This window comes from Ascaphus truei (assembly GCF_040206685.1).
Source record: "Ascaphus truei isolate aAscTru1 chromosome 12 unlocalized genomic scaffold, aAscTru1.hap1 SUPER_12_unloc_3, whole genome shotgun sequence".
Taxonomy (NCBI): domain Eukaryota; kingdom Metazoa; phylum Chordata; class Amphibia; order Anura; family Ascaphidae; genus Ascaphus; species Ascaphus truei.
Window position 1 is genome coordinate 742,359 of NW_027453839.1, and position 22,600 is coordinate 764,958.

Below are 22,600 nucleotides of genomic sequence, written 5' to 3' on the forward strand. Positions count from 1 at the left end.
TATACATTTTCTTTTGCAGATTGTACCAATGTGTAATGTAAAAAAATGTGTATATGGATCGAGCAATTAAAATCACGTATTTAAATCTGTCAAGTGCAGGCACTTCTAATTCAGAGAAGTTATATCAAAAAGTGAAACCAATATGTGGTTTGCTTTATGAATGAGCAGTTAATAGCATGAAGGGAGAATAGCAAAGTTTATATAACTCACGAGTGTACATGTCAATTCATAGAAAAGAATCATAGATAAAGCGCTCTAACAAAATGCTATCACATACTGGTGGTTTTGTAGTGAATTGTATTTCTCTAACCCGTTTCCAATATGAAATATTGAGTCCCGTCAGAGACAGCAACATGAAAACGGGTAAGAATAAGATGGCGGTGTAACCAGAGCTCTATACAGGAGAATGTGGGTGGCCCTTAAAAGAGCCTTTGGGTTAAATGAATGTGAATTCCGTATCATCAGTTGGTAAGAAGTGTCACCGTTTAGCCTCCGAATCCATAGAGAGTGCGGCCCTGGCGCTTGAGAGCATACACCACGTCCATAGCGGTGACTGTCTTCCTCTTAGCGTGCTCGGTGTAGGTGACCGCGTCCCGGATCACATTCTCCAGGAAAACCTTGAGCACCCCACGGGTCTCTTCATAGATGAGACCGGAGATGCGCTTCACTCCTCCTCTGCGAGCCAGGCGGCGGATAGCAGGCTTGGTTATGCCTTGGATGTTGTCACGAAGAACCTTCCTGTGCCTCTTGGCACCTCCTTTACCGAGCCCTTTTCCTCCTTTGCCGCGACCAGTCATTCTGCACAGTGTCAAAACAGGAAGCGAATGAGGTAATTGTGACCGTTCTGTTCTGACTGACAGATTAAATCTGTCAGTGGTGATATTGGATACCGAGGCTTGAGCCTCATTACTCCAAGTTCTCTTGTTGAGTGTATTGTCGCACTCTTTAGGAAGCTTCTTGATCTGTGTTACTTGCCACAGTTGAGTTGGTTTCACAGGTTCAGCGCTGTGATGGGTCGTGGGTAGCGGTCAAATGGGTTTGCAGAGATCGCAGCAAGCTTCTTGATCAGCGGGTTTGAGTTCTGGTCCAGTTCCTTGTAGAATTTCTTGTTGAGCTTCTTTAGATGTTCATCTAACATCTCGATACCCAGTTCCCTATGAAGGTCTGCTATTCTTGTAGGAAGTGGAGCGTTGGACGCAATCCGCAGCGCCTTGTTCTGTAATTTTTGGAGAGATGATCTTTGATGTTGGTGGCAACCACTCCACACCGGGGAGGCGTATGTCATTGTGGGTCTAATGATCGCCTTGATCACATTGACTTTGCTCTTGATGGGCATGGTCCTTGTCTTCAGCAGAGGGTACAGTGCTGCCAGCTTGGTTGTTGCCTTCTGTTGAATCTTCTCAATGTGGTTTCTCCAGCTTAGTTTGCTATCTAGGATTACACCTAGGTAAGAGCTGTTTGGCTCCCATTTGACAGCCTCTCCGTTGAGGGTGATTGGCGGGTGTGCCTTGATCCTCTTTTTGGTAAACAGTGTAGCTGTAGTCTTGCTGGAGTTCAGTCCTACTTGCCAGTCGCTGTACCATGTTGATAGCATGTCTAGTGCTTTCTGGATGTTCTTAGCTACTTCTTTCTCTCTGAAGGACTGGGAGATGACTGCCACATCGTCTGCGTAGAGTGCCAGTTGAGTCTTGTGGAGGTCTGTGGGGATGTCATTCATGAAGAGGTTGAAAAGGAAAGGTCCCAGGACTGATCCCTGTGGCACGCCAGCGCGGATGGGGCGTGTTGTTGAGAGCTCTTCCCGCACAGCCACGTGGAATGTGCGCTCCCGCAAGTAGCTTGCAGTCAGCTTAATCAGGTAGTTTGGGAATTTCAGGTTGATCATTTTGTGCAGTAGTCCTTCATGCCAAACTCTGTCAAACGCTTTGGCCACGTCCAAGAAGACAACTCCAGTTGATTTGTGGATGTTGAATCCATGGCTTATTATGTCAACGACTCGCAGCAGCTGATGGTTGGTTGAGTGGTCCTTCCGGAATCCAAATTGCTCCTTTAGTAGAATGTTTTTACCAGAGGCAAAGTGGCGGAGGCGCGTAAGAATAACTTTCTCCAGGAGTTTCGACAGTCCAGAGAGCAGGCTTTTGCGGTAAAGCTGCTGCTTATATGCAGTATGAGCGGACCTGAGTGAAAACCACAGACACCCCATGTGGGGAGAAAGTGAATTGTACTGGAAGACGTTCCTTGATTTTGATTGGCTGAAAAAGTCTTTCGTCTGATTGGCTCAGTGAAAGCCGTTACTGTTTATAAAAAAAGGCTGCGTGGTAATGGGATTGGTTGGAAGTTTATCTCATTAAAACTGTGATCACATTTGCTTTGCCTAGTATTGCCCAACTCACACGAACACATTTGTGTGCCATCTATTTCATGTATTTAATTATATTGTTTCTGCATCTATATATCTGTAAATGTAATTCATTTGTAATATTTACATGTGTATGATCAACTACATTCATCAGTATTTTTTTTTATATAAATACCCCTGTTTTATAAATTTGCTTTTATTTCTAATTTACCCTGCATGAGGTGACACGGGGAAGAAATGCAGACCGGGGAAACAAGTTCAGCAAACACATATCCTCCAGTAGAAATGTCTGAAGTTGACAGTTACTCCACAGGGTGGCAGTGCTGCTTCGAAATTGAAGTCACGTGGGAATGAAGTTACATGAAATCACTATAAAGCCATAACACAAGTCAGGAGCTGCGTGGTGGATTCTGCCTCTCCCTCCTCTTCCCCCTTAGCGGTTTCAAACGGGCAACCGATGTCACTCCTGATGAAACCTATGTGGTGAAACGCGTAGAGTGACGCTCTATCCCTGAGACGGCTGGAACCCCAGGAAGTGGACGCGGCGGATGACATCACTTCCGGTGTCTGGAACGCACTGGTGGAACGCACGCCACGAGAGAGGGGAAGCTGAGACACCATCGACCCAGCCAGAGAGATCCATTGCGATCTAAAATGCTTACCTGTATCTGAAAATATGTGAGTGTAACTGATTTTACTTACCTTTGATAAACTATATATACAGTCTGCACTATGTCCAGTTGTATCTTTTAAATAAGGTTCCTGGGAGTCCATACATACGGGGAAACACTGATCTCTGCATCTCCTGGCGATTGAATGAATGCCTTAAAAGATACCTTTATGTGCCTGCAAAACCTCACACGTTTGTGAGTATATATATAGAAAGCCGTGTCATCACTATTTGAATTCACTAACCTTACAATATTGCACCATCACTGTTTTATTCTTTATTACATATATTGCGCTTCCCGGAGACCCCATCGCCATTCCATCGTACCAAGAGGATTGACCGAGCAAACCTCAGCCGGGTCACAGCTGCATCTTCCTATATGTTTATATAAGTATCACTGTTATATTAATTTATACTCTTTATGATTGATATCTGAATATTTAGAGCGCCACATTTTGATAAGTTTCCTTTTGATAACACAAGTCTAAGGCTGTGCCTATAGTTATAGCGCCGCCGATGGTGACGGCGACACGACCGGTGACGTCACCCGTCGCCACCGGTGAAAGTTATGTTTTGCCGCGACGGCGCGGGATTCCGGGCATTTAATTGGTTCATGGATCGTCACGTGACACGACGGCCCCTGAAAAATCAAATTTGCCGGCTTCAAGTTTTCGCGACGGCGACGTTGCTCCGTCGCTTTGTCGCCGTTGTGTGTTGTGTGCACTATAAGCGCACGCTGCGGCGGCAATGCTTTTGTGTTTGTGCGATGTTGTGTCGCTGTCGCAGGCACTATAAGCACGGCCTAAGGGCTGTTAAATAGTGTGTGCAGCCGTGCACAAATGTATTACATTTGTGCACACACACAGATACACACACACACACACACACACACACACACATATACATACACATGCATACATACATACCCACAACACACATATACATACACATGCATACCCACAACACACATATACATACATATGCATACCCACAACACACATATACATACACATGCATACATATATACACACATACACACACACATATATACATACACATGCATACATATATGCACACACACACACACACACACACACACATATACATACACATGCATACATATATACACACATACACACACACACACATATATACATACACATGCATACATATATGCACACACACACACACACACACACACATATACATACATACATATATACACACATACACACATATACATACATTCAGCGCCGGTAGCAGCGTAAAAGATTATTTTTCCCGTTTTCGCCGCTGTCTGTCGGCTCCCCGCTCCCTGGCGTGCGCGCGCGGCCCTTGTATAGAAGGGCTGACTCACCTAAGCCATCTATAACTGCCGTGCGCGCGCACCCCCACCACTATAGAACGGCCCTAAGGCTGAGGACCCGCTGCGGACGGCCGCGCGCGCGGACCACAAGCCCCTTACCTCCTGCCCATCTGTCCCCGCTGCCTATATATGTGAATAGGGTGACCAGATTTTGAAAATGAAAAACCGGGACACAATTTTTTTTTTTTACATTAACAGTTTATTTATCGTATTACACTTATACTTTACTACCATTAGTCCTAGTTACGTGAGTGTGTGTCGGATGGCCTCACTAATCGAACGAAAAAAAAAGCCAGATGTGAATGACTTCTGTACCCCTTAACCAGTGTCAGGATGCCCCCTCTTCACAATTTCTAAAGCAGCAATCCCGGCTGGGATCTTACCTGATCCACAGTCCCTCAAGGTACTATACTGGAGGGGAGGTGTTCCCTACCTGTCTTCCGATGTCTCCCGCGTGAAACTTGAGTCAGATCTGGAAGAAAGCAGGGTAGGTTACTTCGGTGTAGGTATACGGCAGTTAAGATGAGGGAGAGACAGAGAGGGAGAGACAGAAAGGGTGAGACAGAGAGGGAGAGACAGAGAGGGAGAGACAGAGAGGGAGAGACAGAGAGGGACAGAGACAGGGAGGGACAGAGACAAGGAGGGACAGAGACAGGGAGGACAGAGACAGGGAGGGACAGAGACAGGGAGGGACAGAGACAGGGAGGGACAGAGACAGAGACAGGGAGGGGCAGAGACAGAGACAGGGAGGGGCAGAAACAGAGACAGGGAAGGACAGAGACAGGGAGGGACAGAGACAGAGAGAGAGGGGGGAGATAGAGAGGAGGAGAGAGACAGGGAGACAGGGGAGAGAGACAGGGAGAGAGAGACAGGGGGAGAGAGACAGGCAGAGAGGGAGAGAGACGGGGGAGAGGGAGAGAAACAGGGGGAGAGCGAGAGAGACAGGGGGAGAGCGAGAGAGACAGGGGGAGAGCGAGAGAGACAGGGGGAGAGGGAGAGAGACAGGGGGAGAGAGACAGCGGGAGAGGGAGAGAGACAGGGGAAGAGGGAGAGAGACAGGGAGATAGGGAGGGTGAGAGGGAAAGTTATGTTTTGCCGCGACGGCGCGGGATTCCGGGCATTTAATTGGTTCAAGGACCGTCACGTGACACGACGGCCCTTGAAAAATCAAATTTGCCGGCTTCAAGTTTCCACTATAAGCGCACGCGGCGGCGGCAAAGCTTTTGTGTTTGTGAGATGTTGTGTCGCTGTCGTAGGCACTATAAGCACGGCCTAGGGGCTGTTATATAGTGTGTGCAGCCGTGCACAAATGTATTACATTGTGCACACACACAAATACACACACAAATACACACACACACACACACACACACACACACACACACACGCATACATATATACACACAAATACACACACACACACACACACACACACACACACATACATACATTCAGCGCCAGTAGCAGCGTAAAAAGATTATTTTTCTTCGCCGCTGTCTGTCGACTCCCCGCTCCCTGGTGTGCGTGCGCACCCCCACCACTATAGAACGGCCCTAAGGCTGAGGACCCGCTGCGGACGGCCGCGCGAGCGGACCACCAGCCCCTTACCTCCTGACCATCTGTCCCCGCTGCCTCTTTCCGGCGAGGCTCACTACACGCTGTGACGCGTCAGCCGCCTGGGGAAGCAAGAGAATTGCGATCCCGAGCGGTGACGCGTCACGTGGTGCGCTGGTGAGTCTATCAGCGCCGGGTCAGGAGTGTTAGAGGCAGCTTCCCCACCTCCAAAAGGTGGGGGGAAGTGTGTGTGCATGTGTATGTGCATGTGTATGTGTGTGTATATGTGTGTGTATATGTGTGTGTATATGTGTGTGTATATGTGTGTGTATATGTGTGTGTATATGTGTGTGTATATGTGTGTGTATATGTGTGTGTATATGTGTGTGTATATGTGTGTGTATATGTGTGTGTATATGTGTGTGTATATGTGTGTGTATATGTGTGTGTATATGTGTGTGTATATGTGTGTGTATATGTGTGTGTATATGTGTGTGTATATGTGTGTGTATATGTGTGTGTATATGTGTGTGTATATGTGTGTGTATATGTGTGTGTATATATGTGTGTATATATGTGTGTATATATGTGTGTATATATGTGTGTATATATGTGTGTATACATAAATATGGTGTGTGTGTGTGGGGACGGACCGACTGGGGAGGGGTAAGGGGGAGGGGGAGGAGGAGGAGGGGGAGGAGGGTCAGCACGGAGAGCCCTCCGCTCAAACCACACACCCCCCTCCCGCTCAAGCTCCCGCTCCCTACAGCCCGCAGGTTCAATTGCCTCTCAGCGCGCAGTTGCACGCATTTATCCCTAACCACTTTGCTGTATGGTGTGTGTGTTGTGTTGTGTTTTGAACCCTTGTAGAGGTGTAATGGGTAAACAAAATGTATATAATTACTCACTGATAAAATATAGAATACATTTTTAATAGGGATAGATTTTAATAAAATTACTTGTACTTTATAAAACATTAATGTAAATTAATCTGTGCGATCATATCTGTGTTAAATAAATGTTACGCTGTGCTCACCACGGACAAGGAGGGACCCCGAAACTGAGGTGAGATGGGTAACAAACTGCACCCACAGCTACGGGGACATGCCTGGAAAGTGGAAAATAGGCATCTGGAACCGTCTGGGAGTATAAGATAAAGTAAGATACTCGCCAGACGAGAAGGGAGGTTCCAGAAGATAGGTGGTACCGAGAGCCTGGGGTCCAGAGCCGGGAGGTAGGTCGGAATCCGCAAACCGAGGTGAAGGGGTCGGGGAGTCCAGGAGGTCAGGATACAAACCAAGGGTAGAAGACCAGAGCGGATCCACAGCCAGGCCGGTTCGGTACGCAAGGGATCACTGAGGAGACAAAGAGACAGGAACTGAGGCAGGCACGACCGTGGTTAACACAGGTCATACAAAGCTATACTCAGCCAAAGAATGAATGGCTGAGCAAGGTATAAGTAGGTGGAAGGACCAATAGGGAGAGGGGGTGTAACGAGGGAGCGGTCCCAGGAAAGATAGGGATTGGTAGGAAGAAACTCACCACAGCTGTGCTAGATGTGCAGCTTGTGAGCGGTGCACACACATCAGGCATGTGCGCCGCGCGGGAGAGGCGTGCGCGGCCTCAGCTGGGGGCGGGAACTCCCCCTGAGGGAGGACATAAAAGTCCTCTGCCGTGCGCGCGTATGCGCGAGATCAGAAGCCGCCGCGGGAAGCGGAGGAGAAGGGAGATCCCGCCCGCGGTGGCGAGAAGGCAGAGCTGGAGTGGGGGTGAGAAAAGTCACGGGGGGAGCCCCTTTATAGAGAGGTGTTCCCGCGGACCTTAAAGTACCCCCCCCCCCTTGAGAAGCGGCCTTAGGACGACTCCAATATGGCTTTTGGGTAAATTTGGAGTTAAAGAGTCTCAGCAGTCTGGGGGCATGTATTTGATGGTAGGGTACCCAAGATCTTTCCTCTGGGCCAAAGCCCTTCCAGCGAAGCAGGTATTGTACCGAACCCCTTGTACTCCTGGAATCCACAATAGACTGGATTTCGAACTCTTCCTGCCCCTGAACTATGACTGGTCTAGGGTCAATTGGTGTCTGTCTCTGAAGCCAAGTGAAGGGAACACCGGTCTAACTGGTAGTCGCACAGTCCCCTACATCAGCGCTGATCTTGGTTATATCAGCACTGATGTGTTCGAGGACTTGCCTGTCTTGCCTGTCTCAGAAGTGATTAAACCATTGGCCCCTCTACCAGTTAGACCGGTGTTCCCTTCACTTGGCTTCAGAGACAGACCAGCTGTTTATTGAGAGGGTGGGGGTGGTGCGTCTATGGGTTTTACTGTTCAACCACAGCATTAACCACCTCTATACCCCACTCAGTCACAAGCTGAGTATTTTGGCAATTCTATTTTGCCTTAACGCACTATGTGCTGAGCAGTACCACAGGGGGTCACAGCTAACAACATCATTACTCACAGAGTAGTGTGAACCCTCCTGTACTACTGCAGACACTGTGGAGGTTGCCTCCATGCCATCATTTACCCTCTGTGTGCAACACTTTACTACGCTCACTTAAGGGTAAACTGTCCATATGTGCTAAGTGTCTGCATTTTGCTCTCACTATAACGTATACTGGGCGGCAACAGCAGATATTATTGACATTAGTTTAGGTGTACCTTGGTTAACAACACCTGTATAACACCACTGTTTCCACTGCTACTTACAGGTGTTTCCACCCTATACACTATCTGCAGTTTAGGTGTTTAGATGACCTTATCTAACGCTCCAGTTTTGACATGCTATTCTGTATCCTACTATCCAATGTGTTAATAAGTGTGCACCTATTATCAACAGTGTGGGCCACACAGGTTTTCATCATAGACCTGGCTCTGATAGCACTGATGAATGGATTTAGTCACCAGTGCATATCTTAATCAGGGACAGACATTATATAGGTCTAACTTAGCTCGTATTTCGTCACACAGTATTACTGTACTTATCCACAGTGTATCAATTGAGTGTGTAGCACACGCCTGGATACACTTATATGGAAAGTGTCTTTGAGTGGGCTCTCACAGGCTCCTCTTGCCTATATCATTAGGTAGCTACTATCAGTAGCGTTTGATCCCCAACATTCATTAGGGATCTTATTATATCCACCCACATACTTGCAGGTGGGTTATTAAGGATAGAGTCACGTGCTGTTTAATACTATTTAATTACGTTTTAACACCCTATTTTTTACTCATGGTTATAAATAAAGCATATTTTTATATTTACAACATTACAATCCTTGTGACTGAGTGCTGAAAGACTGGGTCCTTTTTCTTTCATATGATATAATCACGTCTCCATCCAGTCAGCACCTCACTGTGGTCTAACACTAGCTGTGCGGGTTTTCTTTGCGTGTAGCGAAATATGGAAGAGAGAAGAATCTGCCGTAATTTGACGACCAGGCGTATCGAATACTTGCCTGAATTCTCGAAGAAAGCGAGAATAGTCATGCGTCATGGTAGGCTCCCGCTCCCAGATGGGGGATGCCCAGGCTAGGGCCTTTCCGTTCAAGAGAGACATATTATAGGTCACCTTTGAACGAGCAGTGGGGAAGCGCAAAGGAGATAATTCAAATTGCATCTCGCACTGATTAAGAAACCCTCTTCACTTGTGGGGATCCCCTGCATAGCGGTTGGGAGCCGGGAGATGAGGATTCACAGCCACGGGAAGAACCGGGGAGGGAAACGCCACAGTTGCCATGGCAGAGGAGCCTGGGGAAGGCTGCAATGAGGAGAGTCTAGAGAGCTCCTGTGTCATGGAGGCAAGCTGCGCCTCTAGCTGGAGAAGTCGCTGCATGGGGCTTGGTTGCTCAACCTCTTCGGGGTCCATGTCTGTGGGGCTGAGCATAATGTTACGCTGAGCTCACCACGGACAAGGAGGGACCCAGAAACTGAGGTGAGATGGGTAACAAACTGCACCCACAGCTACGGACACACACCTGGAAAGTGGAAAATAGGCGTCTGGAACCGTCTGGGAGTATAAGATAAAGTAAGATACTCGCCAGACGAGAAGGGAGGTTCCAGAAGATAGGTGGTACCGAGAGCCTGGGGTCCAGAGCCGGGAGGTAGGTCGGAATCCGCAAACCGAGGTGAAGGGGTCGGGGAGTCCAGGAGGTCAGGATACAAACCAAGGGTAGAAGACCAGAGCGGATCCACAGCCAGGCCGGTTCAGTACGCAAGGGATCACTAAGGAGACAAAGAGACAGGAACTGAGGCAGGCACGATCGTGGTTAACACAGGTCATACAAAGCTATGCTCAGCCAAAGAATGAATGGCTGAGCAAGGTATAAGTAGGAGGAAGGACCAATAGGGAGAGGGGGAGTAACGAGGGAGCGGTCCCAGGAAAGATAGGGATTGGTAGGGAGAAACTCACCACAGCTGTGCTAGATGTGCAGCTTGTGAGCGGTGCACGCACATCAGGCATGTGCGCCGCGCGGGAGAGGCGTGCGCGGCCTCAGCTGGGGGTGGGCACTCCCCCTGAGGGAGGACATAAAAGTCCTCTGCCGTGCGTGCGTATGCGCGAGATCAGAAGCCGCCGCGGGAAGCGGAGGAGAAGGGAGATCCCGCCCGCAGCGGCGAGAAGGCAGAGCTGGAGCGGGGGTGAGAAAAGTCACGGGGGGAGCCCCTTTAGAGAGAGGTGTTCCCCCGGACCTTACAATAAATAAAGAAGAAACAACAACATAAACTATAAGCAATGGTGTATCTCTTAATATGGGGAACCAAGGGGGCCGGGTACCAAAGGGGAAGTCCAGAGGGGACCTGGACTATATGTGTTATTTGTATTACCGTATTTCCTCTTGTGTAAGCTGCCAGTGATTGTAAGACACACCATAGATTTGACACTTACAATCAAGGAACATTACTTCTCACTTACCAGGTTTCAGGAGAGGTCCCAGGTCAGCGGACGATGAAGCGGGTGGCCTTGACAGGACAGGTCCCACATCTGCAGAGGATTGAAGTAAAGACTGTCAGCAGTAGGTGAAGACCATCACGGCATGATAAAATGTGTGTGTTGATGTGTAGTTACCACATCCCTATCCCCACTTTATACTGTTTTCCACTTCCAGACATCAGTGATTAGCTCTTTTCTGGAAGGGTTACACAAAGAAAAAAACCTATACATTGGGCACAATAAGCCTGGCAGAGGTGGCCATTGCACACGGTATTGGGGTAGTCAGCCGTGCTTTGCTTCCACTCCCACTGGGAAGCTGCAAGCTTCAGATCTGTATCACCCTGCTCCACTAAGCCTTCTCCCATTGCTACTGCCATGGCGTTGGGCAGAGCCTGGCTCTCTCAATCTCCCTTTGGAGGGTTATATACTACAAATGCCGCCGATCCACTCCCAGCCTCTCACTGGAAATGCTCACCTAGTCCCGGTGGCATTCTCCTGGGAGCTCTCACACTGTCCCCTGGCCATGCCTTCTGGCCGGCAGGTTTGCCGGGCACGGTCAAACGCTGATGCCTCCTGGGATGCCTTCAACCCACAGAACATTTGCACTAGACAGGCTCTGGTGTGAGCAACCCCTTAATGCCCCATAAGCAGGATCTCCTTAGCTCCCTATAAACTCTGTTTCCTACCCACCCAGTGACACAATAGCTGGCCCCTCTCTGCCCATAGCTGGCCCAGTACAAAAAACACATATGTTTTGGGGGACTGAACAGACAGACTCAGCCAACTGAGGTCTCATGCCCTCCATATTGGGGGACCACTCACTGAGCTCTGGCCGTTCACCCTCCGTCACACTGTCAGAGGATTTGAAAAAGGTGGGGGGGGGGTTGGTATTCAAGTAATTAGGGACACAGGTTTTGCTTGGTTGGGCTTTGTCTGGTCTTACCTGCCTTGTCTCTTCACAGATCATGACACTCTTTGGCACCAAAAGCTGGGGAACAAGAAACACTGTGTCTGGCAGCAGCGCCAAAGGCACCTCCGCCAGGGTAACTACCCAACATTTGCACCCTGTGAAAGCAGTAAAATAGCATCCTCTGGCAGCTCCACCCGCATCCCCGTTCCTGGGATTGGATGCTCTGGACTAACCATATCAGGTTGCTCAAGAGGTGCTGTAGTGTTGGGGTCCCCCAGTCCAAACGCCTGCCGATTACCTGGGACCCCTGGACGTAAAACTGTTCTTCTATGGACTGCATAGTCCTCCAGCCTGATGGCTGCACACAGCCGTAGGGATCGCTGACTGGGTCCTCCGCTGGAACCGCACGACTGCTTGTGGTTCCTTTGCTGGGGATAGCCTCTCATAGTCGGTAAGCCCTGTTGTTTGGGGACTTTGCCCCAGATTGGGGATACTTGATTGGGATGTGTTGGGGTACTCATCCGCAGATGGTTTAACTGGTCTCCCCGGGAGCACTGGCCCTCATGGGCATCCTCTTCCGTCTTTGCTACAGCATCTTCGGCACCCGGCTGACCCACATGGCTTGGTGACTTGCAGAGAGTCAACAATTTGGGGTGCTCTCCTAACTGGCATAGTAGCAGGGGTCAGTACCCACTTTTCTTGCTGTGTACTCGGGAGCACACCGTCGTCCGTCATCTTGGCGGCCAGAAGTCAAAGCACCTGTGTGGCACATTCCTAAGCCAGCAAGGTTGCTCTCATGGAGACAGTTTCACCGGCAATGTCTCGGTCAATCTCTCGTTCAGCCCCTCTGGCTCATGGCTGACACAACCTCGGCTAGTGTCTCATGTAGAGTCAGCTTCTGGAAGTACTTGGCTTGCCAGCACTAGGGTTGCCAAGTGTCTTGTCCAAAAATACTGGACACAATGTTGAAAAATGTGGTGTGTGTGGAGGTATGTTATTTATAAATTATCAGACCCCAGGGAGGTACTGGGGCCTCATTTTGGGGTCTGGGATAGGGCAGGAGAAGGTCTGACAAGGTCTCTCAGCATTTAGGTTAACTGTAGGTGATGGTCTGCCATTGCGCCTTGACCCAACATGGCAAACAGAGCCTCACAATTATACGCCATAGTAGGAATGGCAACTGGGGAAAGCCCTGGAGGGTTGAGGTCCGCCTCTGAGATAGTCTTCAGGGTCTCGGTCTCCGGGTGCTTAGCCCCACAAATAGTGGCCACAACCACTACCACATCAGCGTCCCGCCTGCTACACTGAGCTTCCCTGCCTTGCTTCTCCAAGGACATCAGGCAGGATCCGGCTCTCCAGAACTCCCAGCGATGGGCTACAGAAAGTGAATGCCGCCGTCCCACTGAACAGCCTTGTGCTGAAAGGGCTTACCTAGCCCCGGTGGTGGTCTAAGGGGAGCCTTCGCACTGTCACCTGGCTTGCCTACTTGCTGGCAGACATCCCAGGCACGGCCGAATGCCGATAACTCCAGTGATGACTTTAGGACAAATAGAACATATATTTTTGATAAAGTGCCTTTCTGGCTGCAGTTTTAAATGTACAGGCAGGATGAGGCTTTTTCTACTTGCCTTTGCAATGCAACCAGTAACCACATGTTTTACACCGATGAGCTGTTGGCACTTCCTTCTGCAAACTTCAGAGACTCCCTGTTAGGGCCATGCCTATGGATCTAGGGAAGTGTTGCAGATGAAAGCCCCAGAGCCACAAAGTGTGAATTAGACGGGATGCTCGCTGACCAGGAGATCCTGTTAGTCATCTGGGCTAGTTCACACCTTGGGTCCAACTCCTAGCCTGGGAGAAGCCAGGTAAAAAGGGGAGCACTCATATGGTAAGCAGCCCAGGTGTCAGAGTTGCACAGGCGCTGTATCAACTGGAAATCCCTGTAGTGCCCACTCTGCAAACTGGGGGCAAGATGGAGATTGGTGGGATGGAGGTTCCCACGAAGGGAATTGGGCGGGTATGTTATAGATATGCTAGCCGACCCTATATACATGCTCCCTAAGCTATCCCCGTTGTCTTTCGTCTCTCTTTTACAATGTGAACAAATTTCCACTTTGCTTCTACAAGCGGATAAGAGCAGCAGCAACGATTCCCTAACGCAACAAGTTAATTACATCAGAACCAAGGACATAACTCTTCTTCAGGATTCCGTTAGTGCTGGGGGTTATCTAACGAACCCCAATGGACCAGAAAGAACTTTGCAATATTCACAGACTTATCGGGCTGGCAATTTACGCCCCTTGCAAAAGGACAGCATTTTAAAAGACAATATTCTGGTGCTTTGTTTTACTTCTGGAAATTCTATCCCATTCTCTTCCTCAGTAAGTGTTTTGTCAAGTATATTCTAAGGTTGTCGTGTGTCTGTCTATTAAGGAAATAAATGTCAGTTTATTTTGCTCAACTTGTGTGCTCAATCTATTTCCCTAAAATATAAAATTGTTGATACGTTCCGTCCATCGTGACAGTGGCCACACGGCCACAGTTGGAATAGCGTTTCCTTTCCCTTACTCCAGTGCTGGCGGTCAAAAGACTTAAGGTAGCTGACCCTCCCCAGGCCACCAAACCAGGGGGGAAGAAGTCAAAAACCCAGGGTGTTGAAGTAGAGCCGATGGAGGTTGCCCACGAGGGCCAGTGCTCCTTGTGTAACTGGCTGGGCCACCTGCGTGTTAACTGCCCAAACTACCCCTATCCAGTGTAACAGGGTATGTCCCATAATACCTCTCTTTCCCACATAGTGTATCTATTATGTAAGTCCCTATTATGTTCAGAGCACTAACAGGTTAATCTCATGGCCTGTGTAAGCCTATCCAAGATGGGTACAATCCATGAGCCCGCCCCTTGCAGAGACTTCCAAGTGGGAGTATCTGTAATCCGTAGCTCACTACAAACGAGGCGTGACCGTGGGGCTGAGGTAGGGATTTGTATAGAACGCCAACCACAACCACGAGGGCACATCTAGAGTATAGGACAGTCGTACAGGCCGGATCAGGGTAACAGAAGACAGGGTAAGTGAGGTACTTGTGAATCTTGGAGTATAGAGCAGCGGATTGTTGGGGTACGTAGCCAGGGTCAGGGTGGTAGAGCGTAGAGTAGTCGTGGAGCCAAGCAAGGGTCAGTGCAGGAGAGAGTAGCGTCGCCGTGGTTCCAAATCCAGGGTCAGTGCAGGAGAGCATCACAGAGTAGTCGTTGCCAAAGCCAAGGTCAGTGCAGGAGAGCATCACAGAGTAGTATCCATGCAGGGTCAGGCAGCAGGGTTCAGGCAGACAGGAACTAGGTGATGAGTGCAGCGTCACACAAACAGAGGTTATGCTCGGCAATGACTGGGAGCTCTGAGAGCATATTTATAGGACCTCCCACTAATGGGAGGCAACCAGGAAGCAGACATGCAGACAGGATAGGCTGCTGGATCATGCAGGTGTGTCCTATTACACAGCCAATAGCTACCGCGTCAGAATTTGTGCATGCCCCCCGCAAAACCCGTAGGTGACCTGGTCACGCGCTGTCATTGTGCGCCACGACACCGGCACCGCCATGAGGGCGGAAACCAGAGGCGAGACCCATGGAGATAGAGGAGGGGCGCAACTGCGCCGCATAACAGTGATATCAGGACAGGGCCGGGTACCAGAGGCAGGACCCGCTGAGGTAGAGGCGGAGTGAGGGGCGTAACCGCGCTGCATAGGGGTGATGCCAGGACGGGGGCGGGTCAGAGGGGCGGAGACCGCAGACCACAGGGAAGACCGTGTACCATGCATGCGCGCTGCGCATCAAGACAGGAGGAGCAAGAACGCGCTCCATGCCCAGAGACCGAAGGGGACTGCACAGAACCCGCGCACCGTGCGTAAGTTCCACCCCAGTTTGCCACTCTTGAGTGTTATGGTAGTCCAATGGGCAAGTGAGGGTTAAAGGGGCAGGAGCAGCAGAACAGCGAATCCTCACAGTATCACATTTAGTCAGTCTTGTGCTGGGAGGAGAAGAAAGCACAAGGGCTGTCATTGTTCCCCATCGGGGGAAAGCATGCCCACCCCAGGCTCAGGCCTGGGGACCATTAAGGCTCATGGTGAAAAAAAATGGTGAGCAGGAAAGGGCTAGAAATAAGGTCCGGGGTCCGGCTTTCACTGGGCTAGAGCCAATTGTTTCCCGCAGACCTGGTGGCGCCTTCCCAGCGGGATATTTGGGGCTGACCGGGGGGACCTATTGCAGGGTTGGTCTTGAGCCCTTAAGCTGATCCCCTTCCCCCATTTGTGCAGCAGGGCGAGCGCTCATCCTGTGTTTGGCGGCAATGTCACAATACATGTTGTGATTGGTCAAGGGCCCCTGCTCCATGTTAAGGATATCCAGCAGGGGCTATGTAAGGAGTGAGGCCGGTGTAGGGAACCAGACAACCTATGGAGGCGATCGGAGACGCGCTGGCAGGCTTTTAAAAAGTGCTTTGTGTTAAAGAGCATACACAAGCACTGATCTCAGCTGAGAAGCGCCAGAGAAGCCCGGTCAGCGGAGCAAGTGGGAGTTTTACGGAGACACAGCTGAGAGAAGCCAGGCTTTACCTTATTATGTGAGGCTGGCTACCCCAACCGTCACATGTATGTTGTGTGTTTTCTGGCTTGCCAGAATAAACTTTTGTTTATTCAACTAGTGTGTCATTCGGGAGAAGGAGTGGCTCAGTGAGTAAACACTGAGTAAAACACACTGGCAGTGAGAGTGAGTTTGAAGCCTGGTTCAACTCCTAGTGTCAACTCCTAGTGACCTTGGGCAAGTCATTTTATCTCCCTGTGTCTCTGGCTCCAACAAAATAGATTGTAAGCTCCACGGGGCAGGGACTGTGTCTGCAAAATGTCCCTGTAAAGTGCTACATAAAACTAGCAGCGCTATACAAGAACGTACTATTATTTTTATTATTATTATTATTATTTTCTGGTGATAGTGATCCTATTGTAAAGATGTTAAAAGTTCTGGTCTCTGGTGACAATGGTCACAAAACATGTCAGTTCCTATACATAGTGCTAATAGTGACATTACATAGTTATGTAACACACAGGGTGATTAATAACCTAATCTTCCATTAATATCACATACACATTTTTTTGTAACCCACAAATAAACATATTTTTAACACTTCCCAATTGTATTATAAAGCTTAAACAAAATAGTTGTTTGGTTATTACATTATTAAAATATATTTACTGTCATTCACATGATGTGTATGTTACTTCTATGATTGTTTTTAGAAAACATAATGTTACATACATATCATTATAAACTATTCATTTGCAGAACAGATGGAATACAAAACTTTTCGAATCTCCCATTTAATAACCAATATTCATAACTGACAATGGAATAATACAGAGCTTAGTACCGGGGAAATGGAACAACATGAAATAGCAATGTACACTGCACAGGAATTATTGTGCTACTTGTACATATATAGTGAATCCCCAGACCATGTTTATATATTTATATGCGCATTATTTTAAACTGATACTGTAGAATAATATGTCCTTAGTGTCACTGTATGAGGATGGAGGTTGCACATTTAGTCTGAGCAAAGTAAAAGTGACAGAAATAGACAGATATGAATGAAATCTGGCAAATCCCGGGCTACAGAGCCGAACTTTCACCCATTATTCCTAATTGTGTTTGTACTTTCCCAGCAGAAAAATGATACAGCAGTGAAGAGAATATAATTCCTTATAAATTGCATGCAAGAAGGGGGGATGTGAGTAATAATTAGGGGATAAAATGCCCTTTTCTTGCAGCCTCAGAAACACAAAGTCAGAGCAGTGTTTGTGATCCGGGAGGATGAGAGTCAGGGGCGGGGCTTAGTGATTATACCCAATGAGAAAGAAGCTCACTCCGATAACTAACCAATCACAGAGCAGCAGGCTCTCTATATAAGTCCCGGCAGGTCCCCGCCCCCAGTATAACTTTCTGTCAGTGTGTTGGGGGATTTTACCTGCAGCTGCAATGGCCGAGACCGCTCCTGCTCCTCCTCCTGCAGCTGAAAGCGCCGCCAAGAAGAAGCAGCCGAAAAAAGCGGCCGGAGCCTCGAAAAGCCGCCCAGCAAAGTCCGGTCCCAGCGTGTCCGATCTGATAGTGAGAGCTGTGTCCGCCTCTAAGGAGCGCAGCGGGGTCTCCCTGTCCGCTCTGAAGAAGGCTCTGGCTGCAGGAGGCTACGATGTGGAGAAGAATAACAGCCGCCTGAAGCTGGCTCTCAAGGGCTTGGTGAGCAAGGAAACCCTGATCCAGCTGAAAGGGAGCGGAGCCTCCGGATCGTTCAAGCTGAATAAGAAGCAGCTGGAGAGCAAGGAGAAGGCGGCCAAGAAAAAGGATGTGGGGAAACCCAAGAAGCCAGTGGCAAAGAAACCCGCCAAGTCCCCCAAGAAACCCAAAAAGGCTCCGGCGGGAGTGAAGAAAAGCCCCAAAAAGGTCAAGAAACCGGCGGCCGCCAAGAAGCCAGCAAAAAGCCTGAAGAAGTCTAAAGCTGCCAAGCCCAGGAAGGCTGTGAAGAGCCCGGCGGCTAAAAAGGCTGCGAAGCCAAAAGCTGCTAAGAGTCCAGCTAAGGCCAAGGCAGCAAAGCCCAAGAGGGCGGCAGCTCCTAAGAAGTGAGACCGAGAACTTCAGCCTCTTACAAACACAAAGGCTCTTTTAAGAGCCACCACAACCCCACAGAGAGCTGTGCACATAATGTGTAACTGGGAATGTTTCTCCAACTTGTCCCATGCAGGGGTTTGTGTTACACTGCCAGAGCATAAGTGTATATGCATTGATACTGCGAGCACTGTAAGGTGCATGTGTAAGTTTGTAGTCCCTAACCTATTGCACGAATAAATGTTTCTCAGACAAACTGACATACTAGGTGATATGGTTTTGTTTGTGTCTACATAAACAATGTTCACATACACGGTGTATAGAAAACAAAAATAGTGTAGTTGACATCAGAAAAACTTATTTATCACCATGTTATAAAATACATGTGTTTACATCACATTGAAAGCATGAAGCACACGCTATTCCCTAACACTTCAGTATAATCACCAGTGGCACATGGGAGGGGGGACATTTACAGGTTTGTCTTTACGTGCACCCATATACAGTATGAAATGGTGACTATGCATGCAAGTCAATATATCACATGACAATGAATACAAATATTGAATTTGCGTTTATCTATATTGTCACACATCAAGTACATATGTTGGTACAAGGATAACACACTTCTTTAATTCTCTATATTGAGATCAGTATCCGTGTGTTAATATTGATCAGGCAATTTCATTGAAAATGTGGTGGCTCTTAAAAGAGCCTTTGTTTTTCGGGTGTAAACGAAGTCAGGGTGCAGCCGGCCTAAGCTCTCTCCCCTCTGATCCTGCGGGCCAGCTGGATGTCCTTGGGCATGATGGTGACCCTCTTGGCGTGGATAGCGCACAGGTTGGTGTCCTCGAAGAGCCCCACCAGATAAGCCTCGCTGGCCTCCTGCAGAGCCATGACAGCCGAGCTCTGGAAGCGCAGGTCATTCTTGAAGTCCTGGGCGATCTCCCGGACCAGGCGCTGGAAGGGCAGCTTGCGGATGAGCAGCTCGGTGGACTTCTGGTAGCGGCGGATCTCCCTGAGAGCCACAGTACCGGGCCGGTAGCGGTGAGGCTTCTTCACTCCGCCGGTGGCCGGAGCGCTCTTTCTGGCAGCCTTGGTCGCTAGCTGCTTACGGGGAGCCTTCCCTCCGGTGGATTTCCGGGCGGTCTGCTTGGTCCGGGCCATCCTGTGCTGCTGTGTCAGTGCGCGTCTCCGGTCAGGAACTAATAAAGAAAAAAACTGACCGTTCTGTTCTGACTGACAGATTAAATCTGTCAGTGGTGATATTGGATACCGAGCCTGGAGCCTCATTACTCCAAGTTCTCTTGTTGAGTGTATTGTCGCACTCTTTAGGAAGCTTCTTGATCTGTGTTACTTGCCACAGTTGAGTTGGTTTCACAGGTTCAGCGCTGTGATGGGTCGTGGGTAGCGGTCAAATGGGTTTGCAGAGATCGCAGCAAGCTTCTTGATCAGCGGGTTTGAGTTCTGGTCCAGTTCCTTGTAGAATTTCTTGTTGAGCTTCTTTAGATGTTCATCTAACATCTCGATACCCAGTTCCCTATGAAGGTCTGCTATTCTTGTAGGAAGTGGAGCGTTGGACGCAATCCGCAGCGCCTTGTTCTGTAATTTTTGGAGAGATGATCTTTGATGTTGGTGGCAACCACTCCACACCGGGGAGGCGTATGTCATTGTGGGTCTAATGATCGCCTTGATCACATTGACTTTGCTCTTGATGGGCATGGTCCTTGTCTTCAGCAGAGGGTACAGTGCTGCCAGCTTGGTTGTTGCCTTCTGTTGAATCTTCTCAATGTGGTTTCTCCAGCTTAGTTTGCTATCTAGGATTACACCTAGGTAAGAGCTGTTTGGCTCCCATTTGACAGCCTCTCCGTTGAGGGTGATTGGCGGGTGTGCCTTGATCCTCTTTTTGGTAAACAGTGTAGCTGTAGTCTTGCTGGAGTTCAGTCCTACTTGCCAGTCGCTGTACCATGTTGATAGCATGTCTAGTGCTTTCTGGATGTTCTTAGCTACTTCTTTCTCTCTGAAGGACTGGGAGATGACTGCCACATCGTCTGCGTAGAGTGCCAGTTGAGTCTTGTGGAGGTCTGTGGGGATGTCATTCATGAAGAGGTTGAAAAGGAAAGGTCCCAGGACTGATCCCTGTGGCACGCCAGCGCGGATGGGGCGTGTTGTTGAGAGCTCTTCCCGCACAGCCACGTGGAATGTGCGCTCCCGCAAGTAGCTTGCAGTCAGCTTAATCAGGTAGTTTGGGAATTTCAGGTTGATCATTTTGTGCAGTAGTCCTTCATGCCAAACTCTGTCAAACGCTTTGGCCACGTCCAAGAAGACAACTCCAGTTGATTTGTGGATGTTGAATCCATGGCTTATTATGTCAACGACTCGCAGCAGCTGATGGTTGGTTGAGTGGTCCTTCCGGAATCCAAATTGCTCCTTTAGTAGAATGTTTTTACCAGAGGCAAAGTGGCGGAGGCGCGTAAGAATAACTTTCTCCAGGAGTTTCGACAGTCCAGAGAGCAGGCTTATCGGACGGTAGTTTGCAGGATCCCTCCGTGGTTTTCCAGGCTTTGGAAATACAATGACCTTGGCTTCCTTCCAGGATTGAGGAAAGTGCTGGAGCCGCATGCATGCATTGAAGATTTCTGTGAGGCATTCCATGGCTGCCGGCGGAAGCTTCTTGATGGCCAGGTTGGTAATTCCGTCACTTCCTGGTGCTTTGCCATTTGCCAGCTTTTCTGCAAGTTGCATTATCTCAGTCCTGGTGCATCCTTCAAGGGTTTCCGCTTCGGTCTCTGGTAGGTGCTCGGTAAGATGCCTGTTAACTCCTTGCTCAACTTCCCGTGCTATTTTGCTGGCTTGGTTAGGCCTAAAAGTTGTCTCCAGTGTGTCAGCGAGAACCTCTGCCTTGTCCTTGTTGCTACATGCCAGGTGGGTCTGGCCCTGGATAGGTGGATTAGGCTCCTTCTTCCCGGTCAGGCGTCGGGTCATTCTCCAAACAGAGTTGTCGGATTCCTTCAGCTTGGCTGCTGCGGCCTCCCACCTCTCCCCCCGGTGTTGGCTGGTTTGCTGTCGCAGTAGTCTGGCAAGTGAGTTGTACTTTACCAGAAGGTCAGGTGTGCGGAACTTCTGCCACTGGCGTCGGGCCCTGTTTTTCTCAGCAATCGCTTGCTTGATCCCGCTCGGTAGGTCGTAGATGGAGCAGCGTTTGGGCATCTGTTTCGGGACGCTGTGCTCTATTGCATGTTGGACTGCGGTAGTAAAGGTGTTAACAGCATCATCAATGTCTCCGTTGGTGTCAAAGGGGCGGGGGTTTGTGATGTTGCTCAACTCTTCTTTGTACAGGCTCCAGTTCGCCCTGGTGAAGTTGTACCTGGGTGTTTGCTGGTGGGTTTCCATCTCGTCGCCAACAGTAATGGTAACTGGGTTGTGGTCTGAGGTCAGTTCCGCCAGGGTTTCCAACTGGACAGAATGTTTCACGTTCTTCAGTAAGACAATGTCCAGGACATCCGGTGTGTGGCTTGCAGTGCCTGGGTAGTGGGTGGGTTCTGTAGGGCCAGCCACTACAAAGTCACTCTCCTTTGAGTAAACAAGAAGAGCTTGTCCTCTGGAGTTTGCTGTCCTTGAGTTCCAGCACCGGTGTTTGGCATTTAGGTCTCCCCCGATGATGGTTGGGACAGTGGAGTCCAGCAGAGCTTCCAAGTCTCCCAAATGTAGCTTCACCTTAGGGGGGCAGTAGGTGGCAATTAGTCGCAGTGGTCCTGTTGCAGTCTTTACCTGTACTCCAGTGGCTTCAATACTCCGGAGGGGTGGTAGTGCAATCTCATTATGGCTGACCCGTGTGTTAACAATCACAGCCGTCCCACCACCTCTGGCTCCTGTTGCCCGGTCGGTACGGTATACCCTGTGGTTCGCCAGGCTTAGTTTTTGGTTTCCTTGAAGGTGGGTCTCCGAGAGCAGAGCTGCGCATACATTCCTCAATTCCATCAGGTGAAGGAGTTCATCTGTCTTCTTGCTGATACCATTTGCATTCCACATCACGATGACAGAACTGCGTTTAGATGTTGCTGCCATGGTGGTTAGTTTCTGTGCTCCTGAGAAGGGCCGGGATGAGATTCGCTATCATTGTCACAATGGGGTGAATATCCATTCTCGCAATAGCGCTCGCTATTTTA

General features: G+C 49.2%; 2 protein-coding genes across 2 annotated transcripts; one reads left to right on the forward strand and one right to left on the reverse strand.

Moving 5' to 3' along the window:
• Positions 1-485: 485 nt before the first annotated feature.
• LOC142473633 (histone H4) lies at positions 486-797 on the reverse strand. Its single transcript, XM_075580729.1, has one exon. It carries the CDS (start codon positions 795-797, stop codon positions 486-488), a length of 312 nt encoding a protein of 103 aa, XP_075436844.1.
• A 16,991-nt stretch (positions 798-17,788) lies between these two features.
• LOC142473649 (histone H1.4-like) lies at positions 17,789-18,501 on the forward strand. The gene has a single exon (XM_075580743.1). The coding sequence runs from the start codon at positions 17,808-17,810 to the stop codon at positions 18,447-18,449; it is 642 nt and encodes a 213-aa protein (XP_075436858.1). The 5' UTR covers positions 17,789-17,807; the 3' UTR covers positions 18,450-18,501.
• Positions 18,502-22,600: the final 4,099 nt, after the last annotated feature.

Bases quoted from the DNA above. Each gene is read 5' to 3' on its own strand.
- LOC142473633 (XM_075580729.1), bottom strand. From the start codon at position 797: ATGACTGGTCGCGGCAAAGGAGGAAAAGGGCTCGGTAAAGGAGGTGCC.
- LOC142473649 (XM_075580743.1), top strand. From the start codon at position 17,808: ATGGCCGAGACCGCTCCTGCTCCTCCTCCTGCAGCTGAAAGCGCCGCC.